Genomic DNA, 27896 nt, shown 5'->3' with positions numbered 1-27896 from the left:
TAAAATCCCATGGTGCCTCTGTTTCGTTTCTTCCGTCCACGCTCTAGCCGACATTTCTAGGGTTTAATCTCCGGGACGTGATGGCGGGGCGAACATTGATCGCGAAGCTGCACTCCATTTCCCTCTCCTCTCGGGTTATCTCGCTCCCTCTTGCCCGATCGTCCCCTCTACTCCGCTTCCGCCCCCTCCTGGCCGCCGCCGCCGCCTTCGACTACCCACTGCTTCGCCTCAGCTCAACCTGTGGCGCCGCTGGGCTTCGGTGCTTCTCCACCCGGCCGACTACGTCTTCTCTCAATGACCCGTCGCCGAACTGGAGCAACCGCCCTCCTAAAGAGACTATCCTTCTCGATGGTTGTGACTTCGAGCATTGGCTTGTTGTCATGGAGCCCCCCGATCCGGCCCTCACCCGCGACGAAATCATCGATAGCTACATCAACACCCTGGCCGAGGTCCTTGGCAGGTGATATGTTCTTTTCCTGTTTTCCTCCTTTAAATCTTATATGTTCTAACAGAAAAGGTTTACTGGTTGGATTTTTTAAGCACTAGGCGCTGGGAATTAAACAGAAAAAGGAGGTTAAATTACCTGTAGCGCTGGAAAGATAAAATCTTGGGATTACTTTTTATTTGCTTTGTAACCTACTATCAGATTATTGGAGTTATTTGAGGTTTACACTGTTCATGTGACGGTAATTTGGAACAAAAAGGTTTTCTCTTTAGCTCCATTATCTTTTCATGTAAGGTTCTAGATTAATAGCTGGAGTTGTTAGAGTGGATGAAAAATTATTAAGAGTTTTATAAACTCCATGTGCTACCCATTTGTGTTGCTATCACGGGGGTCTTATTGTAGCTTTAGCTTATACTGCCATAAATGATGATTAATTAACCAATATCTTCACTGGTTCTGGACTTTTCTGTGAGCTCTACAAGTTTCTTTCTTCAGGTTGCATAGGCTTTATCCTGTGTAATCTGTTACCATCTTGTACCTCATTTATGATGTTTCAGGTGATTTAAAATGTAGATAACAACAGCATAAATTATAAAGTGATTGGTGTCAGAACTTTTGTATTTTTTAATCTTGTCTTTTATCTAAATTTATGTGAATTCACATATTGTTCGCCATTTGGGTGTTCCTATGTGACATTTCGAATAATGTTCTTTTTTTTTCCAAGTTATGCATCAAAGGCCTTCTAGCTGGATTATAAAAGCATTGTTTCACTATTTGCTGCTGTATGTTTCAGTTGCCTTTACATTTGATTGTGTTTGCATCTTCTCTCTGCACTTCAATTAACATCATGTTACAGTGAAGAAGAAGCGAGGATGTCAATTTATTCAGTATCGACAAAGCATTACTTTGCCTTTGGGTGTAAAGTCTCTGAGGAGATCTCGTATAAGATAAAGCGTATGCCTGTTTCACTCAGTTTTTATTTAGACTCCTTTAAAGATATGTTTCTTCTTTTTCTCATAATTTCCTACTCATAATGCAGCTCTGTCAAAGGTCCGTTGGGTTCTGCCCGATTCATATTTGGATGTTAAGAACAAAGATTATGGAGGTAAAACAAAAAAATGTCTTCCCCTTTTCTCTTCTCTTTTCTTTTAAGAAGTAAAAGATAAAAAAATTATTGTGGTTGAGGTAAGGGAAAGGAAAAAAAAAAACATTCTCTCCCCTCTTTTCTCAGTTCTTTTTAAAGAACTTAAAGATTAAAAAAAACAGCATTTTGTCCTTTATACACGACTAGCCTGTGATCTCAGTTTGTTACTATTATTATTGGGTAATTGCTTCTCATTTTCCTTTTTTCTTATTCAGCAATCCAAGACATTGTATTTTTAACTTGCACTTGCAGCATTTAGGCATAGATGAGCATACGAGACAAGTGATAGCGATAAGGAGGTGATGAGATAGTACAGTCATTGCAGCTTTATCTGCATGCTGTGTACATTGTGGTCAAAAGGTTTATAAAATTTGCAACTGTTCATGGTTTACATTGAACTTTGGGACTGAATTGGATCAGTCTGCCTGGATCATTGGATTAGAATTAATCAGAGATCAGCCCACTATGTGTCAAAATGGATATAACTTCATTTGTGTTGGTTGAGATTCATTTGAATGCATCTAATCCATTGAAATGAAACTAGCCTAGGATTTGCTTCCATTGGCCTGGGTTTGGATGTCATCGGTTGGGGCCAATGGGATTGATACACGATTAGGAACAACTAATCCGAACCAATCGGTTTAAAAATGATTGCCTTATCCCTAAATGGGGGGAGGGTTCATGTAGGCCAATACTTGAACCAGGATTGCTTCTCTTCTATAAAACATGAAGATTTTTTTTGTTTGCCTTAGGCTAATCTTTTGATCAAAATCCTGATTAAGAGTTCCTTTAGTTAAAGACCTTTGCCTTCAGCCTTTCTTAAAGAAATTAAATCAAAGTTCATTGTTATGCACCTCTGTGCAATGAATTTAGAGACTTCTGATGGCAAAATAAAAAGGGTTTCATGGAGTGATGCTCTTTCCTGAGGCTTTTTCATGCTTCAGTTATGAAGAAAACTTATGGTCGGTTCCATTTTTAGCTAAATTCTTCAGATCCTAAACATGGTACCATATTCAGCTTGGTCTGCAGTGTGAAGTTTATGCCAGAATCAAGAAGGAGACAACTTGAAACTGCAATATGGAAAATAAAAATTATTTTTGTTTGTGACATGGAGACCGAAAGTTTTTGGAAAACTTGAAAGTAAACATGAAAAGAATAAGAAAAGAGAATAAGGAGATGGTTCAGAGCAATCCACATAACATAGAAGCAAGTACAGGCTTCAGTTCATCATTTTCAATGAAGGATGGTATGTAGGTCTATTGCAAGTTTTACATAATTGATGGTTGTTAGTAATGATTGTGTTCGGTCCTCATGAGAAACTCATCTCATGAAATAGAGAAGCTATATATGAGCAACATGGATATGTCATTCATAGGACAAAGCATGAAACATATGGAGTATAGGTTTTGTCAATATGGTTTTCTTTTGTTTCTTTCTTTGCGGTATGCAATATTGATAAACTTCTTGTACTTCCTTTTGAAGTCAACTGGGTCCCGTCTCTGTTAGGGTTTGCAGTACTTAGAAATTAATAGGTTTCCATGTGTAAATGAAGATGGCATTTATTAATTTTGGACAAGAAAGTAGGGGATGAGCACACATGTAGACTTAACTAATCTGGCTTTTTATCATATATAAATTTGGGCTCATATCTTATCCTCCCATGAAAATGAAAGCTTATTCCAAGGAATGTTGTCGGATTTGTGCGGTTGACACTTTGCAAGATGCTACTCTGGATGCTTAGTGCTTTTCAGATTGTCAGGCTTGGTCTTCATTGGATCACTTGGCATTCCCTACCTCCTTTGGATGTTGGATATTGTTACTTGCATCATTAACAGAGTATGATGAATGACTTGATTAGTTCTTTTTTGTTCATCTTTTTTTTTTTTTGCTATTACTTTAACATGCAAATTCTGAAGCAAAATTCACCACATAAGATAAAGAAACAGAATATCTTTTCTGCCTTTGCAGGAGAACCATTCATAGATGGTAAAGCTGTTCCTTATGACCCTAAATACCATGAAGAATGGGTTAGGAATAATGCACGTGCACAAGAGAGGTCGAGGCGGAATGACAGGCCTCGCAATTTTGATCGGTCGAGAAATTTTGAGAGAAGAAGGGAAAACATGCAGAACTTCCAGAATAGAGAAGCACCACCAGTGCCAAACCAGGAGATCCGGAATCGTGATGCACAGAGTGCCATGCCTCCAAATGTTCAAAATCCGATGCCTCCGAGAGATGTTTCTGCAGTGCCTACCCGTGATTTCAATGCCATGCCACCTAATGCACCAAACTACCAGAATCAAATACCTAACAGGAGCAGCAGCTATAGGCCACCAAATGCTGGACCTAGCTATCAAGGAACTGGTCAAGGCTATCCAGAAGGTCCGGGTTATCAAGGTGGTGGTCAAGGATACCAGGGTGGTAACCCTGGAGGCAATATGCCAGGTGGTCCTGGTTATCAAGCAGGACGGCCTGGTTATCAGGGAAGCAGTCCTGGTGGATATCAAGGAGGTGGCCCTGCATATCAAGGCAGTGGCCCTGGTTATCAGGGAGGCAATCCACCTCATCAAGGTGGCTTCTCTGGCTCCCCGTCAGGAAACCTTGGTTATCAGGGAGGTAATCCACCTTATCAAGGTGGCTTCTCTGGCTCCCCATCAGGCAGCACTGGTTATCAAGGAGGTGCCCGCAACTACGAGCAAGGTGGACCTGGGTATCAAGGGGGTCCTCCTCATCAAGGAAGAGACTTGCCTGGAAGAGATCAATAGGCAGCATCCTTGGATATTCTGTACAAAACTGATATAAGGTGCTACAGTTTCTGCTTCTGTTGTAAGACATGCGGGGTGCACTCTTTGGAGACTCGATCTTTATCTTGATCTGTATGTTGTTGCTTAGGCTTGCTTATAGGTTGTCCCTTAGTTTCTAGAGCATGAATCCAATAATATATGAAGTACGGAAGTGTCATCTAGTGCTTCTAGTTGTAGTGAACTCTTGTTTCGTTATGCTGAATTTGGTTGTTATATTCATGAAACTGCTGAAACTTGTTTCAGTGTTTTAGGTGTACAGTTTTCTCAGCACACGACAAACTGCTGAATCTTTTTCGTTCTCTAGCCCGAACAAGGCCCATTGTTGCCGTTAGAGGAAACCACGCCCAATGTTAATGATAGAGGAAATCTGTTCATGGGAAGCCTGGACCGTGACCGCGCTGGTTTTCGGAATCGCCGTCCCTCCCGGGCCTGCTACCGCTTTCTACTCGGAAAAGGAACCTTGGAGCCCAAGCAGTAGCAGGTCGGTTGTGGAGCCCAAGCAGGATTCATGATTTCCGAGTCGTAAAAGGCACCAGGCCTCGCTCTGAGTCCACCTAAAGCCCATCAACCTTGGCGGTAAAAGATGCCCACCCCCGCCTAGAGTCCACGCGTCTCGCTGCCTTTGGACGATGCGTAGTGGGGCCCACTCATGTTTACCCTTTCGCGCGCCAAAACGTCGAGATTAATCCGATCATTACTCTCTCTCTAATAAAGAGGGGAAGGTTAAAAAAGCACCGAAGGTGAGAAGGCGCAAGGGGCAAGGAAGGGGTCATCGTCGTGGATCTTAGCTCAGATCCCTCGACCGACATCCGAATTGCCTCCCTGCTCCTATTGGGAATCAAACTGCCGCCGTGCGCGCCCAGATCACCGCCTCGATCGAGTGACGACTCGTCACGGTTGTCACGTCTTAGATCGATCCCTTGGGCAAGATCCGTCGATTTCCCGCCTGCTTTAATTCATCTTTTAGGGTTTAGCTGCGGCAGCTATTTAGTTCGATGAGCCCCGGCGTGGGTGTCGCGCATATGGAGGACCCCAAGCCTCTGATTTCTTCTGCAGATGATCGAGGCGGCGATAGAATTGTCGATCGATTCGCCGATCTGTGCAAGGTTTGTTTCGCTTTGAGTTCCCTAATATTCTTTTCGCCTTCTTTTTTTGGTCTGTATAGTGCTTTCTGTGTATGCAATCTGAACTGGTGATCTCGTCGGTTTGAAGGGATTGGCTCTTGGTGGCAATACCGAGAGAGAAGCGATGAATGTGTTTAAAGAAGGCAAAAATCTGTTCTTTGCTTCTGTGACATCATTTGGTAGCAGATCGGTAAACTTTTCTTTTCTCTTTAGTTGTCCTCTTTGTTCAAGTTGTTGGTTTTCTCGTAATTTTTCGTAATCATCAGCCGGAAGAGATCGGAAGATACTGGTCAGCATTTGTTCTCTACTGCGTGCGGAGATTGAGCACAGGCGAGGCACAGGAGGGCCAAAAGGAAGGCAGGATTACTTTGTGTCAGATCTTGAGAGCTTGCGATCTGGCGTATGTTTTTCCTGCCTTTTCTTTGGTTAGTGTTTTGTTGTCTCTATGGAGTATTTATAATGCTTTTATGGTTTTCAATGTAGAATTGTGGATTTCTTCAACGAATTGCCGTTGTTTCCTCTCAAGGCAGGCCATATTCTGACTGATCTTTATGGCTCTGACTGGGACAAGAGGCTTGAGGTAGAGTTATTAGTGGGATTATCATCGTTTCTGAATTTTTTTGGTCTTGATATTTCTGACTTTCTGTTTTTAATACCTGATAAACAGTTGAAGGAATTGCAGGAGAATGTTACACAGTTAATTGATCTCAGCAAGTAAGTAGTCTGACTTCCTGATCCTTTTACACCCACTTTGTTGATTGTTGTTGACTGCACTAGTAATTCTGATCTTTCATTGAGGGATGAAATTTGCAAGGTGATCTTCATTGTGTTGGGAAAATCGTTCATTTGATGTTTAAGGCTTAGGACCCTTCTGCCCTTGTTAAATACTATTGAATTTGCTAGACCTGCCTACCACTGGTTCTTACTGAAAATTGGATATGTTTGTGATTGGTGATCAACGTTGATTTATGATCAGGACAAAATCATGGCTCTGAAAATCAAAGAAACTCTTTTCCTCTAACTTACAAACTTGAGCATGGAAAAAGTGAACTCGTCATTTAATTCTGTCTTATACCATGACATTGTCAATCCTTGATTAAAGGGGTCAAAAAAGAGAAATATAATAAAGGTGATCCCTCATAAAGCTATGTCTTTGATGGTTGATATTGAAGTGATTTTTCAATCTCATCAGTCCACCTAAATGCATTATTGATTGGAAATTTGCACTATGGATTAATGGATTTGAAGTAGAAAAGTGCTGTTTTTGAGGGCACAGTGATAAATTGCAACCATCAAATCTTTTGTTCTAATTTTAAAACACAAACTCAAATTCATGGTTGATCCAATTGTCGAACTCCAAAGGACTTCAAAACTGCAAGCTACTTGGTACTCTAAAGTCTAAACATATGAAGCCTTGAATTTTGCCTATGACACAGCAAGAGCTATAAAACAATCATTTCTATTACCTTTCTAGTTACTCTAGTTAAGGCAGTTATTTTGTCTTAATGCTACATTTGCACATTGAATAAGAGAGAAATTTAATTTTACTTGAAGAACAAGAAACCACTTCTTCTCAGAACAAGTGGCTGCCATTGCCGGACTTCAAAACTGCAAGCTAATTGGTACTCTAAACATATTTAGTCTTGATTTCTGCCTACAACACAGCAAGAGCTATAAGACAATAATTTCTATTACCTTTCTAGTAGTTACTATATTTAAGGCAGTTATTGTGTCTTAATGCTACATTTGCACATTGAATAAGAGAGAAATTTAGTTTTACTTGAAGAACAAGAAACCACTTTTGCTCAGAACAAGTGGCTGTCATTGCCTTATATCAACTCTTTGACAAAATCACATCCTGCAAGCTCCTTGTTTGGTTCTGAAGAAACCAGAGATGATCTAACAAATTATGGATATGTGAAGTTTTGAGCCTTATGTGACCAAGACTTGAGTCTGATCAGCAACTCATCCAGTTAGAATCAGAGTTGGCAAGTACCAGAAGCGGGCTCATAAAAAAAGTATCAGTATTGATGCTGGACTCAGATCCATTCTAAAATTTAGGATTTGATTAGTCTGGACTTGTTAAGGGGCTCAGTAGGACATTACTAAAAATTGATTAAAAAACACAAAAGTCGTTTGTTACAGTTGGAAAAGGAACAGAGTGGGAAACCAGTTGAGACTTGGTTAGAACTGGTTGAGATGTGCTTGAAGCTGGTTGGTATCTGTTTTATTCAAAGCCATTTTGAATTGTTTAGGACCCAATCTGAACTGGCCAAAACAGGGCCAGAACCCACCGTAGTGGTCCGAACATAGTGGTATCTCTTTGGAGAATTGGACTTTCCCCAATCAGCCTTCTTAGTTCAAGTGGGCCACCTTATGTGAGCAACCTAAATTGGCAGGTTGTCACAGTCCATGTGCAGCTATAACTGAAAACCCAACTCATGTAACAACACGTCAAGCAAGAGTTAGTTTAGTTAAACTTGGTCTGGTGGTTTATTTGGAAAAGTGAAATATCCTAGTGTACATGCTCTAATCATCATATTCATCTAAGTTTTGTTTAAGACAAAATTAGTGGAAAATATTAATGAGAGCAAATTAATTTTCTTTGCTGATATGAGACTATTAATGAACGAAGGCTAACATAGAACATTATGTAGTGTCAAAGGTGGAGATTGATTGGTCATTTATCCATTATGATGTAATGCATCCCCAACTGTCGTTTGGATAAATGAGTGAGGAAGCTGAAATTGTTATATAAGTGATATGCTGAACCGGCCACATGACCAGTCGCTGCTTATCAATTTGTAGTGGAATGGAATTAACTGAAGTTGTAAGTGTTTTGAAGGTACATGAGTTTCACACTATGACTTGTGCACTGCCTTCTTGATTGGCCAAAAAAAGCTTATCAAAAGAATATTAGTTGTTTCTATTAATTGTTTCTCTGAGAAAAAGATGAGGAAATAGATGATAGATGTCAACATGGAGTAGCTTGCTTGATGAAAGTGGTAATTAGAATGAAGATACACTGCATATTTTTTGTCTTTCAACCACTACTAGCTAGTCTGGCATAAGGGTTGGCTAGTGAATGGGCTGTTGGTAGAAAGGGCATTTTCCTAATCTTTCAACTGTCATCTCTGATTTTTGTTTCACCTTAGAAATATTATACTATTTATTTTTTGATGGTTAATATTTACTTGGTAATACTAGTTTGGATACTTTTTGTTTTACACTTTTTATTGATCATGGTAGTATTAGCTAATGAGCTTGGCACGGGCACCAGGTTCTATGACAAGGCATTTGGGAGGTTTTTTTCCACTTCTAACATGAGGAGGAAAGATCAAGATTCTGCAGCTTCTGGCAGTGTGGGAAATGTCCAGGACTTCTACCGCTTTGGATGGTTGCTATTCTTAGCACTTCGCACGCATGTTTTTACCCATTGCAAAAATTTAGTGATATGCACCAATGGACTAGTCTCTATATTGGTTTGTCTCTTTCCATTTTTTCTCATTCTGTTCATATTTTATATTCAATATTTCCTGTCCCGTGGATATCATGCTATATTAGTTAGCATGGGGAAATATATACATCATGGTAAATGTTAAATACTTGTCTCTTATTGACAGGCCATACTCATTCTTCATGTGCCTATAGGATTCAGGAATTTCTCTGTCAAAGACATGTCCCTCTTTGGTAGTGGCTCCTTTGCACTTGTGTTAAATTTTCTACTTTCTTAATGCTTCTGGTTCTAACATGTTGCTAACGACCTACATATGGTTGATTTTAACTCCTGTGTTTCAGTTAAGCAATCAAACGGCAGAGTGAACCTTCTTGCTTCTTTATCTGAAATTTATCATACTTCTGAAGATGATTTGAAGAGATCAATGGAAGTAACTTACTCTCTAATAATAGATATTTTGAAGAAGAATCCGTGCTGTGCTTCAGGATGCAAAACAGAAAATTTAGACCACATTGATACAGGTAAGAAAATTGCTACTGCATTTTTCTCCATTGTCCCAGAAGCTAGTTTATGAACACTTTTTTTTTAATTACAATAAGGTAATTTCTTTAAAACTATACCTGATGACAGAAGGACTGAAGGTTTTTGAGGATTTGCTGGAGGAGAAGTCATTGCAATCAAGTTTGGAAATTTTAGAAAAAGATTATAGTGATTTATTGAACGCTAAGTATGAGCTGGATGAACGCATTTTCATAAACACTGAAGATAGTTTACTTGATGCTAAAAACGTGTCTGGAGGTACTACTAGGTTATTCAGCACTAAGGTATGTTAGCCTAAGCATGCCCGTGTTACTCCACTGTTGTTAACTAATTTTCCCTTTGGAAGTATATTTATGGTGCATTTTATATTTTGCAGTCGAATTTGGATGACTTAGCCTCTCCTGCACAGTGGGCAGCTAGCCTTTTGACTCCTCATTCTCCTCCACTGTTAAATGGTTCGCTCAATTGTAACTCTAAGATAGCTCCAACACCTGTAAGCACAGCAATGACAACTGCGAAGTGGCTTCGAGACTTTATTTCCCCTCTTCATTACAAACCTTCAGCAGAACTTGAGCACTTCCTTACATCTTGTGATCAAGACATTACTAGCACTGTGACCCGAAGGGCCAACATAATACTGGAGGCAATTTTTCCAAGTAGTTCTTTTGGAGAACGATCCATTTCTGGGAGTCTTCAGAGTGTTAACATGACTGAAGACGTGGCATGGGCACAAGAGAGAAAAATGGAGGCCCTTAAGTTGTACTATAAGGTGTTGAGGGAAATCTGTCTAGCAGAATCACGATTCCTGAATCATAATAATCTTACATCACTATTATCCAATGAGCGTTTTCATCGGTGCATGCTTGCTTGTTCTGCAGAATTAGTTTTGGCAACACACAAGACAGTTATTTTGATGTTTCCTGCTGTCCTGGATAGAACTGGATTAACAGCTTTTGATATGAGCAGGGTGATCGAGACTTTCATTAGATACGAAGAGACTCTACCAAGAGAGTTAAAGAGACATCTGAATTCTTTGGAAGAGCGACTCCTTGAAAGCATGGCATGGGAGAGGGGTTCATCGTTATACAATTCTTTGATCATTGCTAGGCCAGCTCTTGCTGCAGAAATAAATAGCCTGGGGCTATTAGCTGAACCAATGCCATCTCTTGATGCAATTGGAATGCATCATGATAATTCAATTGCAGACTTGCTTCCTGAGCTCTCCCAAAAAGCAGTTACTTGTCCAGGTAGCTTTATCCTTTAGATGAATATTCATGGTCTTGAGAAATCATGTTGGCTTATGGTTTTTGTTCTTCAATAAATAACAATCTTTGCAGTCTCTGTTAATAATTACTTAGAGAACCTATTACATGCTGTGGAACAAATATGCATAAAACAGGGTGAAGTGTGCATGAGAACTTCTAAAAGTTCTGTTAGTAATGATCTGCATAACTAGCATAACAAATAATGCTTTGTTTTGTGACCAAAAGGCAAAATGTATACAACATAATCACCTAACTAACTCGTCTGCATGACAAACAATGCTGCTGAAAACTTCTATGTGGATGATTATTTTGCCTTTTCGTACCTGGATCTTTAGAGAGAAGTTCATAAAAATTTTAGGTTTTCTAATAGTGTAGTTTCCCTTGGATCGGCCCATTGATGGTCCAAGTTTATCTCTTTATTCTTTTGATTATTAAATGTCAGGGCCACAATCTTCAAATTGTTGAAGCAGCTAGCTTGATGTCTTGAGCTTTAAGGTCTGCAACAATCTCAGCTGCCCATGAAAGCACCGACTGCACTGGTGTTTCTTCAATTTTGGGAAAGGAAATTGCCATTTTGAACAAGAAAAGTGATTGAATGAGGATTCACATGCTAAATATTGTAGTGGCCATAGTGGATTTGACATGTCTCAAGTCAATTTTAGAACAAAAATATCAGTTTTCCAGACAAACTATCATCTTCCTGAACTTTGCCATATTTCTCAGTGTTGATTTTCAAACATATTACTCCCACTGCAGATAACAGGGACGATGCCAGATCACCAAAGAGACCATGCACCGAAAACAGAAGTCTGTTTGTGCAATGTAATTCTACACCAACACGCAAGGAACACATGTTGACCTTTAATTATCTCAAATTCAAGACACCACCTCTCCAGTCCAAATTTGCAAGGTTTGTGTTTGAATTGCTCTTTTGTTGGTCTCTAATTTTGAAACATATCAGGTCTGTGTCTAACGCCAGTTATCCATTTGGTTCTCATTTGCAGTCCTTCCCAACCTAACCCTGCCGGAGGGGAAATATGTGCTGAAACAGTAATTAGAGTTTTCTGCAATAAAGTAATTGTTTACTAGATATTGTGTTAGTTACTTTTTTTTTTTAGTGGATATTGTATTTGTTTATTGTTTATGATGTTGCCTTTTGATTTGACAACTATTTGTCTTTTGGTCCTTGTAGATTCTGAAGTTAGCTGCTATAAGGATCAAAAGCTTGGGTGAGAAGCTACAGCTGTCTCAGCAAATTTTGGAATATGTCTACCGTATGTTTCAACAAATCCTTTGTCAAAGGACATCTCTTTTTTTCAACCGACACATTGATCAAATTATTCTGTGCAGCTTGTATGGAGTTGCTAAGGTACACCAATTTACTTCCTCAGAAGCTACCTCTTGTTACTAGTCAAATTTTGTTTTCTTTAGATGTTTAGGCAGATGATATCAAAGCCTATTAATCAACTTGGCAGAATTTTGCAAATGCTTACCTTTTTATTTTTTTTCATGACAATCTTTAAGTTCAAAGCTTATGTTGCTTGGTGCAGGTTTGTCGTGTAGATCTGACCTTCAAGAGTATTGTCAATTATTACAAGACTCAACCACAGTGTAAACCTCATGTTGTCAAAAACATCTTTGTCGCTGTGCCATCAGCAAATCGAAATGGGGTAAAATACTTTTGCTAGTCCAACTAACTTAATTTCTTATTAAGTTTCTAATCTGTTGCCAGCTGCAAACAGAGAATGGTCCAGGAATATGTGAATATTATTACTTTCTACAATCAAATATTTATTCCATCTGTAAAGCCTTTGTTGGTGGAGCTAGTCCCAGCTGGAGTTGCTGCAGAAGATAAGAATCATGCTGACAGTATGTTGCCTGTTGTTTCCCTCTGATTGTTGGATGGTGATTTCTGAAACTTTTACTGATGAATCTGATTTTTGCGTGTGTGTTATGCCAAACAGGTCAAGTTCCTGGGTCACCTAAGTTGTCCTCATTCCCAAATCTTCCTGATATGTCACCAAAGAAAGTTTCTGCTGCGCATAATGTCTATGTTTCTCCCTTACGACAAACAAAGGTGTGTCTTCATGCTCGACTATGTAATTCTGTTTGATGGAATTGGGAACTGTTTTTCAGAATACATGCAACATAATGCCTTCTCTATTCTTTGAAATCATTTTGTTGCCGATGATCCTCTTTGTTGAAGGATTAGGATCCGTAAAACTGAAATGAGGTGAATAGATGATGAGAAATGAGAACCATAGTGCATATGTATGATGCAATTTTTCAGTTATGTGTATGTTCCCTTAGGCTGTTTTCAGACACCTAATCAGTATTTTATTGAGAAAAAAATAAGATGTAGCATTTTACCAATGAACTTTGGACAAACTTTCATAATAATTTTATCAAACTTCTCAGATCAAACTGCTTTAATCAACGTGTTTAAACTCTGAAGTACTGGTCATGAACTTATGCACAACCCAGAGATCATTCAGAACATTGTATGGATTAAATTTAATTTTCTTATAGAAATGCTTGGATGACCCTAAAAATTATATTTTGGTTATTTATTAGTCTACTATACATATTTTGTATCATAATAGAGCTTTAATATTTGTTTGTTTTTTTTGGTAATATCTGATTTGAAGTTCATTTAGACTTGCATTGCCAAAACAAAGATTAAGAATGATCTTATTTTAGCTATAGTTCTGCAGATATTGATCAAAATGAATGTGTCCATGTATGATAAGATTTTTCCTATCATCTTTGTGCGTTCTAGCATATTTAGATGCACAGATGTTGAGCTCAATATTAAAGATTAGGAAAATGAAAAAAGAAAAGTGAAACCAGCCATTAGTGTGGTTCAAATCTCACTGTAACAGTTGATAATCAACTGGGGATCATTTGAATTGGTGTATATCCATCTTTAACTTTGTATTCTTCAAAATTGTTCATCTGTTCTTTTTTTTTCTGATGTTTCTTTATTTCCTTTTGTGTTTTATAGTGTAATTTTACATTTTTGTTAAATTCCAGATAAACTGACATCCTAGATATAGAACTTTGTTGAATGAGATTGTTGGAGCATTAGTTGGCCCTTCTTGAAAAAATCCTTGACCGACAGCTGAGTACATGGCTTGTTTATGGCTGCTTGGTCATTTTTATAGAAACACATACCACACTAATGTCTTATGAGATTCTTCCTACCTTTTTATCATAAATAAATCCAAGTACTCGGCACCTCTGCACACAGTCTTATCAAGTTGGTTAATGCTATAGGGATATCTTTGTGGTAGTTACCGGTAGGGTTTATATGGTTTCTTTTACCGGTTATGAGCTTGTTAGTGAGCAACATATTTACTTGTTTGAACAGATGGATGCTTTGATTTCTCCGAGTTCAAGGAGTTTCTATGCGTGCATCGGTGAGAGCACTCATGCTTATCGAAGTCCATCCAGTGACTTAACTGCCATCAACAACCGCCTCAATGGGTATGTATACTGAAACAAAAAACTTGGTCAATTTCGCCTCTCAGGGGATGCTTTGATTTCCCATTGTTACTTGGACTTTTCCAGCGGCGATGGCAGGAATCTTAAGGGCAGAATAAATTTCGACATCGTGAGTGACTCGGTAGTCGCTCGCATTCTCGGGAAGAACAGTTCTGCTTCCTCAGATGCCTGTGCCACTACCAACTTGCCCATGAAGCGTGACGAACCTGACCCCTGAATAGCTCTCTGATACACACATGCCTTTAACTAGCCAATCTATAACCAGTACAATAGTTTAGGTTTTTACCCAGGAGAATCTCAAGTTTGATTCGTGGTTTGTACATGTGCTTACTGATAGGTACATAGAAATATAGAGTTAGCAGCTCGAGTTGTAGAATAACCAACAGAGCTGCTGCATGTCATTCCCCAATTGCTATACACGTCCAAAGTGCGACTTATGTATGTTGAATGACTGATTTAAATTAATAAAATTTTTATTTATTTTCTTAGGTATATAGCTCGCACTTGCTGTGATGGGACCTCTCTAAGTGCACACATAGAGATCTTGTAGTGTGTGTGTGTGCTACTTATTGGATTTATGGGTGAATGTATCTTACAAATTTATCTAGTCTTGATAACATTCTTATTTAACTGAGTTTAATTCGGGGTACATGGATCGTTAATATTAAGAAGCAAGGGTGACACTTGTAGGTAACAGAGGATGGTTGGTGCAACGAGTGGGCCGGCGATGCTGTATGACTTCTCCTCTAGTCGTCGATGCCGCCGAGGAATGTGGCAGCCACCGCCATAGGTCATCAGCGTTCCGATGGTGGTGCTATCCTCCTCCTTGCAGGTTGATCGGCAACGGACGACGTCACCAGAAAACTTGAGGAGAGAACGAGAAGAAGATGAAGAACGCTTGCAAGCGGGCGATGCTGGGAGGTTATAGAAATCTTTAGAGGCCGCGACTTAGATGAGGAGGTAGGGGGAGCATCCAGGCGCGACTAACTGGGCGGAGTGTTGTCGTCCAACATACCTTCATTATGCGATGACGTACAACTTGGATGAGGTGCGAGGGGAGTGCTGTCGCTCGATATATATCTTGATAGTATAGCTATGGATGAATGCCATCGCCCAATGTATCGTCGTTAGGTGATGATAGTATAGCTATGGATGAGGTGCTATGAGAGCATTCGAAATGTCGTCACCCAATGCATCCTCACTAGATAAAGATAATACGATTTTGGATGAGGGACGAGGAGAATGTTGTCATTCCATGTATCTTGGATAGTACGATTTTGGATGAGGTGCGATGAGATTGTCTAGAGTGTCACCACCGGAATGTATCTTCACTGGGTGATGATAGTGTATGACTTTGGAGGATGGGGTGCGAGCAGAGCGTTTAGAATGCTATCAGCCAACGTCTTTCCTAGATGAAGATACTATTATGATTTTGGAAGAGGTGGTGCGAGGAGAGAGCTATCGTCCAATATATCTTCACTGGGTGATGATAGTATGGATATGGATGAGGTGCAAGGAGAGTGTCCAGAATGAAGGAATATGCGAGGATGGATCGATTTTGTTTGTACGGATTCACTTGAATGGATATACAAAGATGGATGAATATATTTGTTTACACACACTCGTTTGAACAGATCGATTATATTTCATGGAAGAATGAGAAGTTTCATTTATATTTCATGAAATATACCGAAAACAAACTACTTTGACCATCTTAACCGAGTAAAAGATGTTGGCAAAAAAAAGTGTGTGGGTACTAAGATGCTAAATTGGTATTGTAAGCAAAATTTGTAGGGGTTAAAAGAGTCAGTGCACAACAAAATTTGAGATGGTAATAATAATTATTATTATTATTATTATTATTATTATTATTATTCAACAAATGGAGTAAATTATACAAGATGGTAATGGAGACCAGAAGAGTTTGGTAGGAAGATAAACTAAAGAGGAACTTATAAGATGTTGCAAGCTTGTGAAGAGCATCAACCAAAGGCATCCAATACACTGTTTTGAGTAAATAATCATAGGGGCAGTCTTACCAAATGATCATGTGGCTGTTCAACTCAAAAGTAGTTTGGGTTCTGAGGAACTCATGAAATTGATCCACAAATATGATCCTATAGCTATGAAATTAACTAGCTAAATTAAGTTCATGTTCTCTTATTTCTTAGTCTACTCCAATATGAACCCACAATATCTTCTTCAAACCAAATCAGTTCATTAATTGAGTAAGAACAACTTATTCCAATTGTTCTTGATGGTGGTCTCCAGTGAGACAATTGATGCACACATTTATATTCCATACAAGGCTGAGTGAGAATATTGTCTACTGCAAAGGAAAACTCATAGCAAATCAATTCACTGCCATCAAGATGGACTTGGAAAGAGCACAAACATACAAGATTTCCTAACAAAGAAGCCTGTCATAGCTCCTCTCCACTGCCTTCTTACATAGGGAAAGGAAATCAAAAGGAAGCTACTGCACAAGATCAGTTGAAACCTATACTGAAACATAGGTTGACCACCACACCCCTTCTAAGAAACCTACCACTGGAAAAACAAATCCAGGATTGAGGAAGATAGAGTTGAGTTAGGCGTCCATAGTTTACATGAGAAGGATATGAGAAGAGAACAACAATATCCATTTTTCTTATGCACATTTGACTAAGATGGCCTGAGGGCATGTGATTGCATTGATCATGAACAAACAGTTTACCTCTTGCAACCCATGCTCATCAGCATATTTAAATCTGAGATGGTACAGTACTCCAACATGGAACCTTGTCCTCGTTCTCTGCTCTTGCCTGTATGATGCCAATCTTCTTGTGTAGCACATGACTGAAATAAATGAAAGATGAAGCATATTGACAAAAAGAAGGGACTTGAAGACCCACCACATCATAGCCATACTTTTTTTGAGTACAATATATCTTACCTGCTTTAAGGTACTTAAATATATATCTTCTTAGAGAATATAAGAGAGTTGATAACTCTAACCACTGCTGCATCCTATCAAACAGCAAGATGTGTTCATCATCTCATAGTTTAATGACTGAATAAAAGAATTTACACCCAACACCCAAACAAAACCAAGTTCAACAAAGTTATTGACCAAACACCACATCCAGAGAACAAGGATAACAGCCACAACTAAACAAGATCCTTTCACCACATCGATGACACTTCTACCATGTACCTCCAACTAAACAACACAATTTGGTAGCATGGATATCTGGATGACCAAACTCTGCACATAAACTGGCATGGATTCTCAAGCACAGCCATTGGGTTAATCAAAGATTTGTGAGGGATAGACCTAAAACAACTTGAAGCAATGCATTTGATTGAGACTCCACACAGCAAACACTTCACTAGGTGACGATGGTAGGAAGTTGAATGCTGGACAACCTCATCAAAATGTGGCATGTTTAGTGTGGCAAGGAACCATCAGCACAGTGCTATGGCGTTAGGCTTCACAATCCAGAGGCTTGATGACTCAGATAACTCAGGAACAGTCGATACAGGTTTTCCTGTCAGAAGATTTTTGAATGAATTCAGAGCTTCACGCATCCAATCGTATCGACAACGTTTATAGGCTTCTGCCAAATGAACCTTTTTTTTTTTTTTGAGAAAAATGATGTTAGCAAAAAAAAGTTTGGAGTTCATCATTCGATCAGTAACAAATTGAGAGTAGTAGAATTAGATACCCATTTCCTCTCATGACAGTCCTTCTCTGGATAGCATTCTAACTCCTCAGTGACCTCCAAGGCAAACATGTAACCTCTACAAGCTCCTTCTAGGCTACAGGTATCCTGTGTGCTCTTGCTTCTAAACTCCCAAACACCTAGGACAGTATCCTAGAAAGTGAAAGACCAATGATCACCACATAATAATTTCAAATGGTCGAAACATTTCATATAAAGTATCAAGAAGGATGCCCATGGATGATTATTAAGATCGAGGACACAAAAATTTCAGCCTAAGTATGCTCTGTCCTTAAAAAAAATGCTTTCTTCAAGTCGATTGGCACACTTAAGACTCCTTTGAGTAAACCTTGGCACACAAAAGGTTTACTCTTTGTCAATGATGCTAACTAAAATACTGCTTAAATAAGTGAACATAAGGTTATCAAAACCAGGTTACCGTAGCACTTCAAAAAATTGTAAGTAACTTGCTTGAGTAGTCAGAGCCTCGTCACTGAAAAATCGAGATTGCAGAAGTTGGACAAACAAGAAATACATCACATGCACAGTAGTTAGACAAGGCTGCAAAATAATGAAATCTCTTTGACTTGAGGATTCAAAAGGATTACATGAGTAAAATATTGTCCATGATGAAAATAATGAACATATAAGATATGAGAAATATAAGACTGTCAGTCATGTTAAAACTTTTCTGCAGCAAGAACATGGTGTTTGGATGAGAACAGAATCCTACTACTGAGAAGTAAAGAGCAGTTTGATGGAGAAGCATAAATGAAGGTGCAGGATAACTGGATTTTTCGACAGATACAAAACAATCAAATTATACTGTCTTGCAATCAGCCATAAAGGACCCAAGTCTCTCTTGCAAAGTAATTAAACTGTTGCATGATTAGTAATCGAATTATAACAGTTGGGAAACAGAAGTGAATTTGTCTTCGGAAAAAGGTTGGAGAAATTGAAAGTTAGATCGGCCAATCATAGCTCGGTAAGCAAAAAATTTTGATACTCAAATACTCACATTCAAAATGCCCCTTACTCCTGCTTCTTCCAAAGCTTCACGGCACGCTGCTTCACCTGCAGTCTCATCAGTCTCCCATCCACCCTGTCACAGCAGATATATAGTTCAGAGAAGGAACCTTCAAACCAACATAACTATTCTTTCTGAGCTGAGATCCAAAGAGAAAGGGGATTTCTTACCTTCGGGAAGATGAGATCATATCGACCTGGAGAAGATATCATGAGGACTTCCACTCTATCAAGCAAATCATCAGATTGAGTATCATCTTCTCTATTTAGCTTGTAAGGAATACATCTGCTCAGACCAAAACAACATGGATAAATTAAGCACTGATTCACTGTATACAATTACATAGTTCATGCTATTTTAGCATCTAGGAATTATAGACCAGTGAATGGTGTAACACCTTGACATAGTTTATGCTTCTTACACAGTTCAGATCATGCAGAATCCACACCGAGTAACATAGAAGTGAAATCATTGATGACTTATAGCACAACTTAGCATTAGGAACCGTAACTCTTTACACATTATTTGTTGTTGCTTGGATGAAAGTTAGCCATAGACAACATTGGTGGAGATTGTTGATGTTGCACAGTGACAGACTTCACCATGCCATTTGCTAGCGTGGTGTGTGTACTACATAAGCCCGGTTTTACTGCTGATTTAGGGAGCTACAGAAACCCTGTTTTATAGCTTATCTGGATGCTCCAATTACCATCTTCATTTACTTAAGAAGATCATCATCGAAGAATTATTACCACATGAAGCTCAAAATCATCCCACCCAAAAACAACATATAAGATTATATAAGATCTAACAGACAAGAAGCCGGAGCTGGTTGTCATACCCTGCGACAAGCCGGCGCTGGTTGTCATACCGCTGCTGGTGGCGGCCCTTGCGGGATAGCAAAGGAGACGATGACATCCTTGCGCAACGAAAAGAAAAGCTCTTAACCTCAACCAAATGAACAACACCAAACAGAAGAAGGGAGATGAGTAAATGCCAAAAGGTATCGTCTCCTTGCGAAAAGTAGAACGGAAAAGAGAGATATATGAACTCCTCCTATCTCACCTGAGACTACCACCAACTGTTACAACCAAGGAGCAGGATACCAACCTCAAAACCCCCTCCGGACAGTGCCATCAGGAGACCGATTCAAACCCTCTTTTCCCCCCGAAAAGATCACAACTTTCTCCTCCTAAACCCCGTTGCTTGCTCTCCCAACCTTCCTCGCCGCCGCAATCGAGGTTTCCGAAGCCCAAAGCCCCAAGCAAACGCTAGGGCCACGGGAGAAGAGAACGTTATTCTAACTTGGAAGACCGACCGTCGGATGGAGCTGCTGCCTCTTCCCGCCGAATTTAATGCCTCATCGGTCAACCAAACTTCTGTATGTTAGGCAAAAAATATTGAGCTCGGAACTGACAACAGGGAAGGATGAGAGCAGACCCTGCGCGCCTCGGAACGAAGACTTGCTCTCCTTTTTATCCTTTCCATATATGCGCATTACTGGACTCGCACTAAATTATTTCGTAGCAACTACCAACCAGAGGTGTTGGGATCTTTCAGCGAAGCCGCGCTCCCCTGCACCGAAGCGCAGAGCGAGGGAGACCAAATCAACTCTTGGCGTATACGGTGACAGAAAAGAGCGAACTTTCTGCTAACGGGACAGCCAAGCGAGAGGGTTTATCCCGTTTCGGTTGCTCCTGGTAATGCGAAAGTGACCGCGAGTTACTCTCGCATCCTCGTCGCGTGGAGAAACAGTTGACGGATGCGAGGGAGACTGCGGAATTGTCTCAGCAGCAGAACTTTGTTGAAGATGGATGACCATTGCTGAACCCCGTTCGAGCTGCGGCGGCGTCTTCTTCCTCCGTCACGCCACTGGAAACCGCAACCACGGCCTGCAGTCATGCATTCTCATGGCAATTAAAACCACGAACAGAAAGTTCCAAGCTGCGTTTTTCTCATCTACTGACGAGACTGCTCGATCCATCCAGGTAGGTTGTGGTTGATGGAATTCAACGTACGAAACATACCTACACGTCGATTGTTGATTTGAACTGTCTCACAAATTGACCTCGCTCGGACAAACCAACTGCAGATTCTCTCGTAAGCTGCTTGAAAGATTCAACTGCTCGAAAATTGTCTCGATCACAAGTGTGTTCAGATGTCAACGTATCTATAATGAAAACTTCGTGCATCGTCAGATTAAAATCAAAATCAAATTTTTATCTAATTTTATTATAATTTTTTTAAAATATTAGATATTACAATATATTTCGTGTACAATTTTTTTCTTTCAAAACATATGAATTCTAAAAAATATATTTAAGAGTAAAAGAAATCTGACAGACTTATAAGTCCTTGAGACTAAATGACGTAGTCTTCTCTCCATCAACACCAAATTATGCCGATCTTTTGCATTTCATTTGGTCGCCCATCAACGTCTCAGTGGTTCAACAATGACTTCGATAAACTCGAGGAGGACTCGCCCGCTTGACTCATTCCACCACATCGGCACAGGCCACTGTTGATGACCATCCACATGCACATTTAATGCCCGTATGAACTCACACTCGCCCCCCTTTAAACTATTTCTTTGTATACCTCGGTAGTTGTGTACTAACCTGTATTTTTATGTGGAGGTTCGTCCATCCACGAAAGCCGCACCATCCTTGCCTAAGATATGATGATCTCTAGCAAAGGCATTCTTACATACTTATTGTGAGCGACTCTTTAAAGCTCACCTAATGTTGCTTTTATTTAGTGCAATAACAAGCTTAGGATTGGTCGGTGGCAATGTGAAATGCTCCATGTTTCAAAGTTTATGATGACCAGTCCTCTCTAATTAATCGATGGTTCTATTTGGTGGCCCCCATTTGTGTGCCGACATAGATGATGTGACAGCCTCTTAAATTTATCACGAGTCTCTCTCTCTCTCTCTCTACATATGTATGTATATGTACATATACGTACTTATGTTGATACTCCATTTTGAAGTGGAGTTTATACTTGCGTGTTGTGTCTTCCACACGCATGGATGCTCCCATTTGCAAGCATGTTAAAGTCGCATGGACAACTCCTTAGGGTCTTCTTTAGTTGCGCATTGTACAGTCTGGGCTCGACTAGGGTTGCAGTTCTCAAGAAATAATAGAATCGCTTCAGGACAGCAGGAATATTATCTCCGATTGATTGCACATTGTTAGATGGGAGATATATTTATATATACTACTGCATGACTTGGATCATATATTTCTCTTCTTCCTTTTATTCATTGGCATGCCAATGCTTACTGAATCAAGCGACCACCTTGAGATTGGTCGTGAGAGGGAGGAGACAGGTGCATGTATCGAAGACATGGCTCTCATGCATGCCCAGTTCCTGCATCTGGATGAACTTAGGCTGTGTATATGAGGTGCATGCATTTCGAAGCGAATTCTTTGACGCTTCTTCCAGCCCCGAGGAAATCTTAAGTCCCCTGCAACAAGACCCGGAGAGGGATCAAAATCCAACCTATGCTTCTGATAAAAATGGTCGTCAACATTGACTTCCAAGTCACAAGCTGTACTTCTCTCCTTTTCTTTCTCCCCTATTTTTCCTTGCACGGCTCCTTATGTACATGGTCTCCTTATCATTTAAGCCCCACCCATTGAACCAGGTGAGAGATGGCACGTGGCGTGTTGCCAAAAAATCTGTGAGCGTGGCAACATGTAGTCTTCTCTCTAACATCACATCTACCAATAGGTGCAAGTGATCGACATGGGAATTGGACATGACCGGCTCGGAAGTTTCTTTATGATCAGCTCTCTGCGCCACATGTTTCTCTCCTCCGGATGAGTATTCTTTGTCATATAGTGAGGGAGAGTCCTAATCTGACGGCAGATCTCTTTTAGAAAGGATTCCAACGTGCATAAAACATGCAGGTGTCTTGTCATCTCTCCTCACCCATTCGCTGCAGAGAAACAACAAAAGAGGAGGTTCCGTTTCCTGCCGTCCTCTGACGTGCATGGGACGCAGGAGTCCACCCACGTGAAAGCCCCGCGGTCCATGCATGGAGTGCGTCCGGCTGCAGGTACGCCCTCAGCTTCTCCCGTGTGTGGGCCCATGACACGCACCAAGTGGGTAAAGACACGTGGCAGAGGCAGTCCTTGTCGACGGCGGGTGGAGGTGTCGGGTTTTGCGGCTGCGTACGTGGGAGAGAACAGAATCCATGCAGGTGGAAACGATAAGGCCGGCTCCTGTCGACTGCGCTGTCGCATTTCGTGCGGCGTATCGTAGAAAGAATCGAGTGGAAAGCAGTGGACTAAAGCGATGACACGTAGCCGTTTGGCATCATGTTGGTAGCCCCGGTTCCTTTCGAACCAAAATCAAATCGGACTCAATCGAAATTGAATCGGGTCGGACCAATGATTTATCGATATTAAAATTATTATATAAAAAGATTTATATCCCTTGATATTATCATTATATGTTTTCTTGTTGTAATCTTAAAACGAGCTTCCTTCTTAAGCAATTTGATGTCTGACCGAGCCTATATGACATGATCGATCCATAAAAATACTCCGACACTCCACTTTTATCATATTCAAATTCTCAAAAAATTTTAGAAATAAAAAAGAGCCCAGATGAAATTTTCAGTACAGCGATGAAATACATAGAGATCGAAAAGAACACCAACGACGAAAGCATTCCGTTGGGCTGACACTGAGAGCATCATTTGAAGGGTGAAATGCATAACTTGCCCTTCTCAATAGTGATACAAATAATTATTTTTAAGATATTTTGATCATTTTTAATGAAAATAATAATAAAAATCAATTTACATAGTCTTATGATAATTAGAATGATTTAGGCGGTCTCCTTCTCTAGTGGGCCCCCAAAACCGTTTAGAAGAAAGTTTGGGCTGTGCAATCAGTCCAGTATACTCTTCAAAATAAAAAGGAAACTTGTTGAGAGTGGGATTTGAACCCACGCCCTTTCGGACCAGAACCTTAATCTGGCGCCTTAGACCAACTCGGCCATCTCAACGATATGACAGTAGTTCATCTTATATTATATTTTTATAAATTAATATTCTTAACTTTACCGCGCCACCAACTGTCTGTCCAAGGCACGGCCGCAAACGACAGCGCGGAGATCACGGCAAGCACAGTCACCACTTTCGATATTTCTGGTGTTGCAGCTCAGCGAAGAAATTTATATCACGATCCAAAGCTCTTATCTCATATCGTAAGCAATACATCGGTATCGTAGCACTACTTGTTTCATACAGATTGCCCTTTTCTACTCTGATCCGTATCTGATACGTTTCCAACCCTACGGAAACATGTAGGTGGGTGACTTGAGAATAGCTGATGAGAATACTGCTTCTCAGAAGCAAAGAGTAGTAGGTGATTAAATTGACGAAACTTCAGCTTAAGAAGAGAAAAGGCAACTTTGCCTGGATCTGAGGAAATGAGTGACACTTCCTCCTCTCGCACCCATTAGAGCTTTTTCTCGCAGTGATGCATTCATCAGGCATGGAACAGAAGACCAAGGATTGCGGTTAAAGTAGAAGATTTATGGCAATGCTTTTATTGAGTGATATTAAGTAGAAGAATCCCAGCCCATCGATTGTTTCCGATGACTGCTACGAGTGATATTAAGTTGCCAAACACAGAATCTTCGGGGACTTCCAACTGTATCCACAAGTAAAAGCAGTAGATATGAGGCATATTATCCAAGTTAAGAGACAATCTTATTGACCGGGCATGATGGTTTAGGTGGATTTACTTCAATGGCACTTCCTTTACTTCCCATCCTTCTGTTCTGGAAAAGTTCGTGGCCGGTGTTCATTCATGTTATATCTAGCAGATCGACCACAAAGAGGACACGATTAGATGATAACAACGGGAGCCAACTCCACGTTTATCTGTCTCTTTTGCCCATCTTCTGTTACTGGAGAACAACAAGATGTCAACAACAGTAAGCAATGGTGATCACTCACCAAACCACAAGCTTAGGTCCTTCAAACGTTTTTCCAACTTCAATTTCACTCGATATTCTTTTCTTCAGTCTCTTTTTTTCGTTTGTTTCATTTAATTAGATTGTCTTTTTTATTTAGAAACTATGCAGGATTTCTAACTTAAAGCAAAAGGTAAAAATGATCACCGAGTTGAGGGGAAAAAATCAAAAAGAAAAAAGAAGAACATTTATGTGATTAAAATTAAAATATAATCTGTTTCAGAAGGAAAAAAGTCATAAATCTTTTTAACCTAAGATTAAATTGGTGGAGGGTAGGATGCGCGGGTGGTGTAATTTCTTGGGTTCTCTATGTCGAAAAGACAACACTTACTCGTTACTACAACAACGAAAGGAAACACTTCTAAATGAAACACATAGCATAACGTCTAGGTTTCCATCACATTGGGCTGCCGCATCTCCAGGTTTCCAGCTGATGCAACAAGGAAGATGCCGACGCACTCACCAAACCCCTCGTGGCTTCACGTATAGCCGGTCCCTCCCACCTATCATCTACTATAAATCTTCAAGCTCCATTCCATCCATCTCCACCACATCCAAAGCAAGCTGAAGTGCTCGGCTTGTGGTAGTTGTTTGTGAGGATAGGAAGAGAGAAAAGCAGGAGTCATGGCCAAAGTGGAGGAGATCCGGCGATCGCAGAGGGCAGAGGGGCCAGCGACGGTACTTGCCATCGGCACCGCCAACCCGGCCAACGTCGTGTACCAGGCCGAGTACCCTGACTACTACTTCCGCATCACCAGGAGCAACCACCTCCCTGAGCTCAAACAGAAGTTTAAGAGAATGTGTGAGTGACTTGTACATACTCTCTACCGTTTCTTTGGTAGTTGCTTTGTTGCATGGCGTTATTACTAGTGACAGACAGAGATCTACTAACTGTACTCGTCGCTAATAAGAAAGATAGAGTCTTGGTTGTGATGCTCGTACTTCGTGATGGTTCAGGTGACAAGACAATGATCCGTAAACGTTACATGTTCCTCAACGAGGAGATCCTGAAAGCGTACCCTAACATCGGCGCGTACATGGCACCGTCACTGGACGTCCGGCGGGACATCATGGCCGTGGAGGTGCCGAAGCTGGCCATGCAGGCGGCAGTAAAGGCCATCGAAGAGTGGGGGCACCCCAAGTCCAGGATCACCCACCTGGTCTTCTGCACCACCGTCAGTTTCGACTTGCCCGGCCACGACTACCAGCTTGTCAAGCTCCTCGGACTCAACCTTTCCATCAACCGCTTCACGTTGTCCCAGCATGGCTGCTTCGCCGGCGGCACGGTGCTCCGCCTCGCCAAGGACATAGCAGAGAACAACCGCGGCGCCCGGGTGCTCGTGGTCTGCTCCGAGCTCACCACCGTCACCTTCCGCGGGGCGGCGGAAACTCACCTCGACAACCTCGTCGGACAGGCCCTGTTCGGCGACGGCGCCGCCGCCGTCATCATCGGAGCTGACCCCGACCCCGCCACGGAGCGACCCCTCTTTCAGCTCATCTCGGCCAGCCAGACCCTCCTCCCCGACTCCGACGGCGCCATCGAGGGCCACCTCAAGGAGGTCGGCCTCACCTTCCATCTGCTCAGGGACGTGCCCAGGATCATTGCCAAGAACATCGAGCAGAATCTCGTGGAGGCCTTCGAGCCTCTGGGGATCAGCGACTGGAACTCCATCTTCTGGATCGCGCACCCCGGCGGACCCGCGATCCTCGACGCGATGGAGGCCAGGCTGGGGCTGGAGAGGGCAAAGCTGAAGGCGACGAGGCAGGTGATGACCGAGTACGGGAACATGTCCAGCGCCTGCGTGCTGTTCATCCTCGACGAGATGAGGAAGCGGTCGGCCGAGGACGGGAAGGCGACCACCGGCGAGGGGTTGGAGTGGGGGGTGCTCTACGGGTTCGGTCCCGGCCTCACAGTGGAGACCGTGGTCTTGCGCAGCGTCGCCATTTCTTCCCGTTGATAGCAGAATGGGAATCCTTTGATACAAGCCTCACTTCGCCACTGTCAACTGGATCGACTTGTTTAGTTGTGATTCTATTATAGTATGTAGTAAGATATATGCGAGGCAAAACTTGTGATGTATTAAGGAAGACGTGCATGCACGTCTTAAGAAAGTGCCGAAGAATAAGACGGTGGCTAGTACGTTTGTGGTAATTAATATATTTCATCTTGTCGCTCTTGCCTTAAAACCTTTCTCTTGTCATCTTGTCACCGTGCAATGCAATCAAGGCTCAACTCTGGAATATAAGACTGCAAGGTTGTCTTTGGTTGGGCATAATACATCAAATGTTTATATGATGATCAAAGCCCAATAAGAGATAAAATAATTCATTAAATGATAACTAAATCTCTTCTTTTCTCTAATGATAATTAGCATGCTTTTGGCGGTCTTCTCCTCCAATGGATCCACAAAACCTTTAAGACAAAGTTTGGCTTGTGCAACTTTATTACCCATACAGTTTTTTCCTTTCGGACCATGTGAACCTTCTGCATGCATATCTTAAAGAAAGTGCCGAAGAATAAGACGGTGGCTAGTATGTTTGTGGTAATTAATATATTTCATTTTGTCGTTGTACTTTTGCCTTGAAACCTTTCTCTTGTCATCTTGTCACCTGTCATCTTGTCACCGTGCAATGCAGTAAGGCTCAACTCTGAAATATAAGACTGCAAGTTGTCTTTGGTTGAGCATAATACATCAAAGCCCAATAAGAGATAAAATAATTCATCAAATGATAACTAAATCTCTTCCTTTCTCTAATGATAATTAGCATGCTTTTGGCGATCTCCTCCTCCAATGGATCCACAAAACTTTTAAGACAAGGTTTGGCCTGTGCAACGCAGTCCAGTAAAATAATAAAGAAAACAAATTTGTTGCCTTAGACCAACTCTG

The 27896-nt window shown here is 40.9% G+C and overlaps 4 protein-coding genes and 1 non-coding gene across 12 annotated transcripts; 3 read left to right on the top strand and 2 right to left on the bottom strand.

Moving 5' to 3' along the window:
• Positions 1-2: 2 nt before the first annotated feature.
• On the top strand, positions 3-4635 carry LOC135675978 (multiple organellar RNA editing factor 8, chloroplastic/mitochondrial-like). Its single transcript, XM_065186690.1, has 4 exons — positions 3-460; positions 1302-1399; positions 1485-1550; positions 3558-4635. The coding sequence occupies exons 1-4, from the start codon at positions 81-83 to the stop codon at positions 4352-4354; spliced, it is 1341 nt and encodes a 446-aa protein (XP_065042762.1). The 5' UTR covers positions 3-80; the 3' UTR covers positions 4355-4635.
• A 488-nt stretch (positions 4636-5123) lies between these two features.
• On the top strand, positions 5124-14775 carry LOC135675977 (retinoblastoma-related protein-like). Its single transcript, XM_065186689.1, has 18 exons — positions 5124-5499; positions 5606-5707; positions 5784-5917; positions 6001-6097; positions 6185-6231; positions 8798-8999; positions 9141-9207; positions 9316-9495; positions 9605-9798; positions 9891-10761; positions 11536-11689; positions 11784-11853; positions 11972-12148; positions 12330-12449; positions 12522-12648; positions 12744-12856; positions 14150-14265; positions 14350-14775. Exons 1-18 carry the CDS (start codon positions 5389-5391, stop codon positions 14498-14500), a joined length of 3033 nt encoding a protein of 1010 aa, XP_065042761.1. The 5' UTR covers positions 5124-5388; the 3' UTR covers positions 14501-14775.
• Positions 14776-17310: 2535 nt separating this feature from the next.
• On the bottom strand, positions 17311-20906 carry LOC103987273 (nudix hydrolase 12, mitochondrial). Of its 8 annotated transcripts, none has more exons than XM_009405525.3 (6): positions 20125-20906; positions 19856-19962; positions 19185-19299; positions 19006-19089; positions 17991-18140; positions 17311-17895 (listed from the first exon to the last, which is right to left on the bottom strand). In XM_009405525.3, the coding sequence occupies exons 1-6, from the start codon at positions 20149-20151 to the stop codon at positions 17731-17733; spliced, it is 648 nt and encodes a 215-aa protein (XP_009403800.2). In that variant the 5' UTR covers positions 20152-20906; the 3' UTR covers positions 17311-17730. The 8 variants fall into 8 exon arrangements, with proteins under 8 accessions (XP_009403800.2, XP_009403803.2, XP_018683654.2 ...); XM_009405528.3 differs by having other exon boundaries at positions 17311-17813; positions 20125-20904; XM_018828109.2 differs by having other exon boundaries at positions 19856-19956; positions 20125-20899.
• A 3046-nt stretch (positions 20907-23952) lies between these two features.
• TRNAL-AAG (transfer RNA leucine (anticodon AAG)) lies at positions 23953-24033 on the bottom strand. Its single transcript has one exon. It is a non-coding gene; the product is annotated as a tRNA-Leu (tRNA).
• A 1494-nt stretch (positions 24034-25527) lies between these two features.
• On the top strand, positions 25528-27174 carry LOC103987271 (chalcone synthase 2). Its single transcript, XM_009405523.3, has 2 exons — positions 25528-25810; positions 25966-27174. The coding sequence occupies exons 1-2, from the start codon at positions 25633-25635 to the stop codon at positions 26964-26966; spliced, it is 1179 nt and encodes a 392-aa protein (XP_009403798.2). The 5' UTR covers positions 25528-25632; the 3' UTR covers positions 26967-27174.
• Positions 27175-27896: the final 722 nt, after the last annotated feature.

This window comes from Musa acuminata, chromosome BXJ1-6 (genome assembly GCF_036884655.1).
Source record: "Musa acuminata AAA Group cultivar baxijiao chromosome BXJ1-6, Cavendish_Baxijiao_AAA, whole genome shotgun sequence".
In the NCBI taxonomy this organism is placed as follows: domain Eukaryota; kingdom Viridiplantae; phylum Streptophyta; class Magnoliopsida; order Zingiberales; family Musaceae; genus Musa; species Musa acuminata.
The sequence above is the reverse complement of the archived record's forward strand: the minus strand, read 5'-3'. Positions and strand labels throughout refer to the sequence as shown.